This window comes from Oncorhynchus keta, chromosome 21 (genome assembly GCF_023373465.1).
Source record: "Oncorhynchus keta strain PuntledgeMale-10-30-2019 chromosome 21, Oket_V2, whole genome shotgun sequence".
Classification (NCBI taxonomy): domain Eukaryota; kingdom Metazoa; phylum Chordata; class Actinopteri; order Salmoniformes; family Salmonidae; genus Oncorhynchus; species Oncorhynchus keta.
The window spans coordinates 31,821,983-31,832,530 of NC_068441.1; the positions used below are offsets into that span (position 1 = coordinate 31,821,983).

General features: G+C 43.0%; 1 protein-coding gene across 2 annotated transcripts; it reads left to right on the top strand.

Moving 5' to 3' along the window:
- Positions 1-1,754: 1,754 nt before the first annotated feature.
- LOC118400466 (peptidyl-prolyl cis-trans isomerase-like 1) lies at positions 1,755-3,267 on the top strand. Of its 2 annotated transcripts, XM_035797367.2 has the most exons (5): positions 1,755-2,071; positions 2,272-2,426; positions 2,566-2,634; positions 2,734-2,856; positions 3,147-3,267. In XM_035797367.2, exons 1-5 carry the CDS (start codon positions 2,016-2,018, stop codon positions 3,167-3,169), a joined length of 426 nt encoding a protein of 141 aa, XP_035653260.1. In that variant the 5' UTR covers positions 1,755-2,015; the 3' UTR covers positions 3,170-3,267. The 2 variants fall into 2 exon arrangements, with proteins under 2 accessions (XP_035653260.1, XP_035653257.1); XM_035797364.2 differs by having other exon boundaries at positions 1,762-2,071; positions 2,734-3,267.
- The last annotated feature ends 7,281 nt before the right edge of the window (positions 3,268-10,548 follow it).

Sequence of the window (10,548 nt, forward strand, 5' to 3'; positions counted from 1 at the left end):
CGGTGATGCGTTGTGCAGACCGCACCACCCTTTGGCAGTAATGGGCGGTGCGTTTTCCGTACCAGGCTACGATAAAGCCCGACCAGATGCTCTCAATTGTGCATCTGTAAAAGTTTGTCAGGGTTTTAGGTGACAAGCCAAATTTCTTCAGCCTCCTGAGGTTGAAGAGGCGCTGTTGTGCATTTTTCACCACACTGTATGTGTGTGCGGACCATTTCAGTTTGTCCGTGATGTGTACACCCAGGAACTTAAAACTTTCCACCTTCTCCACTGCTGTCCACCGATGTGGATAGGGGGGTGCTCCCTCTGCTGTTTCCTGAAGTTTACGATCATCTCCTTTTTTTGGGATGTTGAGTGATAGGTTGTTTTCCTGACACCACACTCCGGGTGCCCTCACCTCCTTCCTGTAGGCTCTCTCATCTTTCTTGGTAATCAAGCCCACGACTGTTGTGTCGTCTGCTAACTTGATGTTTGAGTTGGAGACGTGCATGGCCACGCAGTCATGGATGAACAGGGAGTACAGGAGAACACTGAGCACGCACCCTTGTGGGGCCCCAGTGTTGAGGATCAGTGAGGTGGAGATCTTGTTTCCTACTTTCACCACCTGGTTTGGCAGCCCGTCAGGAAGTCCAGGATCCAATTGCACAGGGCAGGGTCGGGACCCAGGGGCTCAAGCTTAATGATGAGCTTGGAGGGTACTATGGTGTTAAATGCTGAGCTGTAGTCAATGAACAGCATTCTTACATAGGTATTCCTCTTGTCCAGATGAGATAGGAAAGTGTGCAGTGTGATGGTGATTGCATTGTCTGTGGACCTATTGGGGCGGTATGCAAATTGAAGTTGGTCTAGGGTGGCAGGTAAGGTGGAGGGGATATCATAGTGATTGCGGCGGAGCGGTTCCTGGGGCCGAAAGATTACATGCAATATTACATGCAATATTAGCACAAGTCCCTCCCACTTAGATCCTAGAGCCTGAGAAGGGAGATATGGAGAACTGCTTTGCTTTATCTTGGCCAGGTCTCAGTTGTAAATGAGAACTTGTTCTCAACTGGCCTACCTGGATAAATAAAGTTAAATAAAAATACAATTTTAAAAAAAGAAGGGGCCTCCCAGGTGGCGCAGTGGTCTAGGGAACTGCATTGCAGTACTAGCTGTGCCACCAGAGACTCTGGGTTCGCAGCTGGCTGCGACTGGGAGGTCTGTGGGGTGACGCACAATTGGCCTAGCGTCGTCTGGGTTAGGGAGGGTTTGGCCGGTAGGGATATCTTTGTCTCATCGCGCACCAGCAACTCCTGTGGCGGGCCAGGCGCAGTGCATGCCAACCAAGGTCGCCAGGTGCACGGTGTTTCCTCTGACACATTGGTGCAGCTGGCTTCCGGGTTGGATGCGCACTGTGTTAAGAAGCAGTGCGGCTTGGTTGGGTTGTGTTTCGGAGGATGCATGACTTTTGACCTTCATCTCTCCCAAGCCCGTACGGGAGTTGTAGCGATGAGACAAGATAGTAACTACTAATAATTGGATACTACGAAATTGGGGAGAAAAGGGGGGTAAAATTCACAAACAAACATAAAAAAAAAAAGAAGGAAGAAGTTTTTTGGCAATGTACTATTTTTTATTAGGGTGTATTAAGTATTAAGTTAGTTTCAATATTACGTATTAATTAATTAATTAATTAATATATTTTATTTGGGTTTTAAACCGTCCAGTTGGTGGCGGCAATACACCTTTTTGAATGTAGTCCGCCATAAAATCCACAGAAGAAGAAGACGAATACGAAGATGAAGAAGAAGAAAGCGAAAACGGAAAAAAACGAAAACGACAAAGAAGAAGAAAACGAAGAAGAAAACGAAGAAGGAAAGTAAATAACAATGTGCAGGTTTGCAATTTCCTGCACATGCGGAGGATACTTCTGCTTTCTACCACAGTAGCCGCAATACAGTTTTCATTGATACATCGCAAAATATTTGGCTACTTTGCAGATTCAGTACATTTATTTATACATTTGTTTAGTCAACATGTCGGGAATACCACCAGATACCTGGCAGCCACCCACAGTGAGCCTGGAGACAACGTAAGCACCGGTAGCTAACTAGCTAACGTTAGCTATTGTTTTGAATGAATGAGCAACTAGCTTGGAGTTATTCAAATGCTTGCTATTCAATTATGTTTAACCAATACCAAATGCTATGTATTGCTGTCCATTGGTTAATTTAATATCCCATGGAAAAGGAATGCTCTTAGCTTAATTTCGTGTCCGCGCTTATGTTCCAGAATGGGTACAATTGTAGTGGAACTGTACTGGAGACATGCTCCCAAAACGTGCAAAAACTTTGCTGAGTTGGCCAGGAGAGGTTACTACAACAACACCAAGTTTCATCGAATTATCAAGGACTTCATGGTGCAGGGAGGAGACCCCACAGGAACAGGTGAGACAGATAAGCACAAATACAGATGGTTGGGAAATTCTTTAGAATGTTTTGTTAAATATTGTTCCACTACCAGGGGGGTGTTCAGCAGGACACAACGTTTTGAAATGTTCAGATAGAAATGTTATGTTGCTTATAGGTCGTGGTGGTGCCTCCATATTTGGCAAACAGTTTGAAGATGAACTAAACCCTGACTTGAAATTCACAGGTAACTATACAATTTATGAACAGGAGAAAACATGTCATAGTAACAAAACGTTGTATTTTTTATGTCTCTACTGTTTTCTTATGCCATCTCCCTCCCTAGGTGCAGGGATCTTAGCAATGGCCAATGCAGGACCAGACACCAACGGAAGCCAGTTCTTCCTGACCCTGGGGCCTACTCAGTGGTTGGATGGGAAGCACAGTATCTTTGGGAGGGTGTGCCAAGGTATATCAGTTGTCAACCGCGTCGGCATGGTTGAGACGAACTCACAAGACCGACCTGCCGATGACATAAAAATCCTCAGGACAACTGTACCCAACTGATACTCATTCATACAACCAGCAACTACTTTCTTGTACAGTAATTTTGTCATGATTTATGCCTTTGATTAATTTTGTTATTCTCAAATCAATAATGTAGCCTAACCATTGTGGTCATTATCACTAAAATGATTGAGTGACATGGTAGAAATGACACACTTGAGAATATGCCTGATGTTTATCTAATGATTGCAGATAAATCTCAACCTGAAACTTGAACAGACTACCACTGGAGGGAGACAAACAACACAACATACAGTAATGTTGGTCTTTTTCATAAGACATGATATTTATTAAAAAATATTTTAAAAGCCTACTCTGTTGTGGACACATTATGTTTTGGTTATAATGTTTGGTAATCTCCCTATAGTTTGAGGTGAACTTGATTAACCCTAACACCTACCCTTAGCAGGTGCCAGGAAGTCATAAACCCTGCCAATTTCTCACCTTAGAATGTGATTTTAATCATTTACATTTACATTTAAGTCATTAGCAGACGCATACTGCTAACCTTATGCCTAACCTTAACCTTATGCTGTAGCCAGTTAGCTTGGCTGCTAGCGGGGTCACCGTAAGTAGTGATGCCTACTGAAAACAACTTTTTGTTCATGGCACAGAATTCTCATTTAACTGTTGTCTTCCATTAGAACTTTTCCTTTAGAACTTTTTACTCTTCGTTTACAGGTTGGCTTGTTAAATTGTTGCTTGGTGAGTGTGAGCAGTTCCTCTTGTACTGTTGAGGTCTCTTTGCTTGATGTAGGCTTCCAAGCCTCCTAGCTGTGGTTGGTTGCTTTCTTTTCAAACCTGGCAGCCATTTGACCAGTTAGGCCATGGTAAGACTCCCAGATGTGTTCTGGTAGTGCACACACAAACTTGATGGCAGCTCCACTGAGACAAAAATGCAGCCTGTCTACTTTGTCTGCCTCAGTCGACCACACCTTGGCCAGCCTCTCAAATGGAAGGATAAAGGAGTTCAAGCCTGCCACATCGTATGTGGCAAGCTTTGCCTGAGGTGCTGTCTCAATGGTGAGCTTCTGGCAGCAGGACTGTAAGGGGCTGTGCTTGATCCATTAGGGTGGTGAGTAGCTGTGAGGCCATCGGTCTGCCCATTGTTCACATGATTTGTGATGGAACGGGGATTGGCGTATTAAGCCATCGCTTTTGGCAGAGAGTAGCCATTTCCAGCGGCGATGAATGGTGGGCAATGTTGCTGATGCGTGACTGTGGCTGATTATGTTTGTACATGGACGTGGACCAGCCAGACTAGACATCTGCCTGGTAACCCTGGTGTCCTGTATAGCCTGGGTCCAGAGAGTTCACCGGTTGGGCATATGGGTCCTAAGTAGAGGTCAACCAATTAATCGGAATGGCCGATTTTAATTAGGGCCGATTTCAAGTTGTCATAATCTGTTTTTAAATGTTATTTTTGGACACCAATTTGACTTTTTTTTTTTTTTTTGCACCTTTTATTTAACTAGGCAAGTTAGTTAAGAACACATTCTTATTTTCAATGATGGCCTAGGAACAGTGGGTTAACTGCCTCGTTCAGGGGCAGAATGACAGATTTTTACCTTGTCAGCTCGGGGGATTCAATCTTGCAACCTTACAGTTAACTAGTGCAACGCTCTAACCACCTGATTACATTGCACTCCACAAGAAGCCTTCCTGTTACGTGAATGCAGTAGAAGCCAAGGTAAGTTGCTAGCTAGCATTAAACTTATCTTATAAAAAACAATCAATCATTCATAATCACTAGTTAACTACACATGGTTGATATGACTAGTTTATCTAGCTTGTCCTGCGTTGCATATAATCGACGCGGTGCGTATCGTTGCTCCAATGTGTACCTAACCATAGGCATTGATGTTTTTCTTAAAATCAATACACAGAAGTATATATTCCTAAATCTGCAAATTTAGCTAAAATAAATCCAGGTTAGCAGGCAATATTAACCAGGTGAAATTGTCACTTCTCTTGCATTCATTGCACGCAGAGTCAGTGTATATGCAACAGTTTGGGCTGCCTAATGCAAATAGTCTGGGTTGCCAATGCAAATAGTCTGGGTTGCCATTTCATTAGGTGTTCAGGAGTCTTATGGCTTAGGGGGTAGAAGCTATTTAAAAGCCTCTTGGACCTAGACTTTCCGCTCCGGTACCGCTTGCCGTGCAGTAGCAGAGAGAACAGTCTATGACTAGGGTGGCTGGAGTCTTTGACAATTTGTAGGACCTTCCTCTGACACTGCCTGGTATAGAGGTCCTGGATGGCAGGAAGCTTGGCCCTAGTGATATACTGGGCCATTCGCTTTCAAGTCGCTGTAGTTGCTTGCTTCTCACCAACTGCACCATGCAGCCATCACCTTAATTGTGAGTTGCACTATTTGTCAACCTATCATTAGGGTGACTGAAACAGGAACCAACTTTTCTGCAATTCTAAAGCTACAGGGGATACAAATTAAAAGTCATATTTAAAACCTCTCGCTAATCAATGAATTGTACACGTTATGTTTCCAGTGTGTGATATGGGGGCACAAAAAGGCTTATTTTGACATTTTATACAAACAAACTTGTGTTAACAATAGCAGCTATGTTGACACTGACATGTTGATCTTGCTGTGGGAAAACCACTACAGTGTCTGACAAAGGTCACTAATTAGTAAGGAACTCCTCTCACCTGGTTGTCGAGGTCTTAATTGAAAGGAAAAACCTGCTGACACTCCACCCTCTGTGGAATGAGTTTGACACCTCTGCTCTAAATAGTCAACCGCCCAATACAGTAAACATGCATCGATAATAACCAGTGATAGGTAGCGACATCAACCATTTAGTGACTTTTGCCTAGTTAAATAAAGGTACAAAATAAATAAAACATTTGCTTCCCAAAAACTGAAGAAGGTTGTCTTGCACAATTTTTTATTTTTTTTTAATTTTACCTTTATTTAACCAGGCAAGTCAGTTAAGAACATATTCTTATTTTCAATGACGGCCTGGGATGCCGTCATTGAAAATAAAAATGCTTTGGATCTGACTTCAAGTTGCAGTTGGTAAGGAGCAACTGCAGAAATTTCCAGTCGACTGAAGTCGAAAGTTCATGACCTTCATCACATGGTTGTTGTAAATGGCATGCAAGTCGACAACTTTTATACCCATAATACAACACACTTTTAAAAGGCGACCCGAAAGATGGCTGCCAGTGTGGCCATGAGGTGGGGGTAAGATGGAAAGAAAAGAGAAAAGTGGAACAAGTAAATATGGAATGGGGGAATGCACAAGCCTTCTGGAAGATCTATTGAAGCAGAAGATGAAGGACAGGAAAAAAAGGAGAAAAGTGGAACATGTTTTGAGTGAATATGGAATGATGGATTACACAGAATTTGTGGAAGAACTACAGAAGGTAACTGAACGTGGTGACAGTGAGGATGAAATAACTGCAGTGGCAGGTGTGGTGAAGACTGCCGAGTTTGAGCCTCGTCCCGATGGTGATGAAGAGGATTTTGGCCCAGTGGGAGTGGCGTTTTTGGAGAGAATCAATATCTTGTATCGGTGGGATAAGTTGTGTGTGTGTCTGTAAACTGTAAACCCATGGTGCTGGAGATCAGAGGTGTTCGGTGAGAGAAAGGCAGGTTGAGGTTGCCAGGATCAGAATAGTGCAGAAGGTGTCGTATACTGAGGCAGTGAAGAGAGCAGTAGAAGAAGATGGGCCCAGGGTGAGGGATCCTAAGACATCCTTTGGTAAGGTTGTTTTTTTGGAGTTCATGGCCATGGTTGTCAATTGTAACGCAGGAATGGAACGTACAGTAAATCAAAGAGAATAGATGTTGTGGTGGCAGCTGCAGAGAAGTACTTGGGTGTGCGAGATTTTACTGCAGAATAGTTATAAGATGTTTTGAATGATAGTGTCCCATCCTCAAAGGCTGCTGGCCTGGAGTATGGTCAGATAGGGCCAAAGTAGTGGAATAGTGGTGAGGTTTTAATTCTTAAGTCTATTGATGAACTTGTGGGTCAATCTAAGGAACATAATACAAAAATCCATCAGGTTAAACTAGAGATGGGCTGCGTCTCCATCCACCGCATCCGCCTATGTCGGCCTTCCGCATCTGTGGCGGAAGGTGGCCGAGCTACAGCGGTTTGTCAGACCATGAGACATCCTGAAAACCGGTCTTCTCATGAAAATGTCTGTAGCGTCCGAACGATTTGGCCTATAAACTAATTTCACCACTCTCACGAAGACAATGGTGTTCTCTGGGACTTATCTGAAGGTAACCCATACAAATGAATGGAAGTACTTTTGTGCCAACACAAATAAGGGGTTAAATGTGTCCAAATAAACAAATATTTCCTGAGCTATTTCCTTATATCTCCTAGATATAGGTCAGACACTTCAAAACACACATTCCTCGATTCTCCAGACCTTTGCCTCAGTCCCAGTCTGTTTGTGCCATCATGCCAGCTGAGTGACAAGGAGCTGGCATGATGGTACAAACAGACTGGGACTGAGGCAAAGGTCTGGAGAAGCGAGAAATGTGTGTGAGAGTGTTTGTCTTTGCATGTTGTGGCTAGAACAGAACAGTGGAAGATATCTCTTCTCTTCTGTGCCATACCATCTTGCCCCTCAGGGAAAATATTTCAGGTAAGGTAAATAATGTCTACTCCCCAACAGTCACAGCACTGATTTATTTGACTAAACTAACCTCTATTATGTTAGAGAAGACGTGAGAAAAGATTCAAAGGCATGTATCATCATCGTCAGGATGGAAAGAATTAAGATATGACCATCTTAACATTTTTCTCAAAAGGGGGTCGGATCAAATAGGATTACACATTTAATTTTCCATTGTGTGTGTGTGTGTGTGTGTGTGTATCGAAGTTATTATAGTAAACAAAAACTGAAACTAAAATAAAAAAATTAAATTAGAAAAACTATTTAGTAGCCTGAAATAAAAATGGAAAACATTTGAAAAACTAAAACTGTACTGAAACTATTATTTTACTGCAAAACGAACTAAAATAAAATAAAAACAATCATACTATTAAAAAAAAATGTTTTAACTTCTAATGGTATCAAGCTTTTGATTCTATTGGGGCTTTCAAGCTTCTGAATCTGGTGGGTAAATGCTGCCAGTTAATGCCGGTGTTTCAAATGGGTAAATAGGCCTCGTTTGTGCATCAGGGAAGCATTCCAAGGGCAATCACCAAGCGTGACAGGGCCAAGCTAGAGCAGCTTGTGAAGTCACAGGAGCCATTTGCGATCCACACCGACCTACTTTAAACTGATAGCCAGTCGCTGTCTGATGTGGTGCCATGCTTTCTCAACCTTTAGGCATACTTGCAGTCAATTACTGTTGCCAAATAGTTGCCACAGGTCCTCCACAAGTCACTGCATGAGTGCTTTGCATGCATACTGAATCCTCTGGAAGCCAACTTTGATCCAATCCCACCAGCAACTTGCCAGATGGCACTTCGCTCAACAGAGATGGAGCCACTGATGAGGGAAGCGTCTTTTGAAGAGTCTTTTGTACTTCAACAAATTAGAGAGTACAGTCTTGCAGCAGCAGGACCCCAGGAAGATACTACTAGCACAATGAATCCAGCAAGCATCTCAAACATAGTGCTTCAGAAATATAGCTTCCTCGCATAGAAAATTGTGTCCGAAGTCACTGTCCAGCCAGAGGGTCAACCTGGCAGGGCGTTAAGTGCTCAATGTGAGCTGCAGAAATACGTTCAAGAGGTCAAATGGGGCATGTTTACAGAGTCACCTCTTCAGTTTTGGCAGGCAAGGAGCTGGCAAGCTGGTTGGCTGTAAACTAAGATATTTGTTGTATTGCTTATGTTTTTGATGTTGTTGCAGATGTTTTTATTAAATTAATATTACTACCATTTAAAAGTAGATGTTTTTTGCATTGGATAAATTTACCATATCATATGGAGACAGAAACAGAAACCTTTTACCTGATCATAAGTAGACATAATTGTAAATGGTTAAATCCTTCAAATAGAAAAAAACAACAATTTAGTTACGAATCGAACTTTAAATTAGTTGACTCTTCATATGGGATGATTTCACAGAACAACAAAAGACAAGGAATATTGAATGATCTCCAATGATCCATCGCATCTCCCAAAAGCTTTTTCAACATACATCTGTAAAATTATAGTCTAGAAACTAAAGCTTTGGTTGTCTGCCTTCCAGACTTCTCCCTGGACCTCCTCAATGTCCGCCTCTTGAACATCAGACTCTGAGGCCTCAACTTCACTGTCACTTTCCAACCTTGTTGAGGATGGCTCGTTGTCAGGCTCAAAAAGCCTCAAATTTTCCCGGGTGTCCACCAATTTTTCAACCCTTGTAATGGTCAACCTGTTGCATGCTTTGGTGTACGTGTGTGTTCCCAAACAAGGACCAGTTGCGCTCTGAGGCGGCTGATGTTGGTGGGATTTAGAGGATGATGGAGGCAACAGAGGAAAGAGCCTCAGATTCACAAAGTCCCTTCAACCAGGTCCTGGGATAGGATAAGTAATCCTTCTCACCCCCCTTTTAAGATTTAGATGCACTATTGTAAAATGACTGTTCCACTGGATGTCATAAGGTGAATGCACCAATTTGTAAGTCGCTCTGGATAAGAGCGTCTGCTAAATGACGTAAATGTAAATGTAAACCAGGTGGCTGATGAGATATGTCGGCACGACTGCCATATTGCATCTCCATTCCAAACCCCTCCTTGGAAGTGAACTTCGCCAGACTGCCAAGAACCTTTCCCTCATCCAGGCCAAGGTGGCGAAACACAGTAGTGATGACACCATAGGCCCTGTTGATCTCTGCACCAGACAGGATGCTCTTGCCAGCATACTTGGGGTCCCACATGTATGCTGCGGCATGTATGGGCTTCAGGCAGAAGTCTTCACACTTTTTGATGTATTTCAGACCAGTAGTTCTCTCTGCTTGGAGCAACAGTGAAGTGGGCAGGGCAGTACCGATTTATTCTCTTACAGAGTCTGAACATCAGCAGAGTCTGCAGAGTCTGAACATCAGACAGGATGGCATTGTCTCCCTCAATCCGTGCAATGGCTACTGCTATAGGTTTCAGGAGTTTCAGGCTGCTTACCACTCTTTCTCCCAAAATGGGAGGGTAGGTAGCCTAGTGGTTAGAGTGTTGAACTTCTAACCGAATGGTTGCAAGATTGAATCCTCGTTCTGCCCCATCATTGTAAATAAGAATTTGTTCTTAACTGACTTGCCTAGTTAAATAAAGGTAAAGAAAAAAATATCTATATATCTATATAGAGAGAGAGAGAGATAATCCAGGAGGATCCTCTTGATAGGACTGTCCATATCGGCAGACTGTGATATGGCCCTTTCTTGGAGAGACTCCTTCCCCTCCAAGAGACTGTCAAACATGATGACAACACCACCCCGACGGGTGTTGCTGGGCAGCTTCAATGTGGTGCTCTTGTTCTTCTCACTTTGCTTGGTGAGGTAGATTGCAGCTATAACTTGATGACCCTTCACATACCTAACCATTTCCTTGGCTCTCTTGTAGAATGTATCCATTGTTTTCAGTGCCATGATGTCCTTGAGGAGCAGATTCAATACATGAGCAGCACAG

Bases quoted from the DNA above. Each gene is read 5' to 3' on its own strand.
- LOC118400466 (XM_035797364.2), top strand. From the start codon at position 2,016: ATGTCGGGAATACCACCAGATACCTGGCAGCCACCCACAGTGAGCCTG. The intron at 2,072-2,271 runs GTAAGCACCGGT...CTTATGTTCCAG, and splicing joins ACAGTGAGCCTGGAGACAAC to AATGGGTACAATTGTAGTGG. The intron at 2,427-2,565 runs GTGAGACAGATA...TGTTGCTTATAG, and splicing joins AGGAGACCCCACAGGAACAG to GTCGTGGTGGTGCCTCCATA.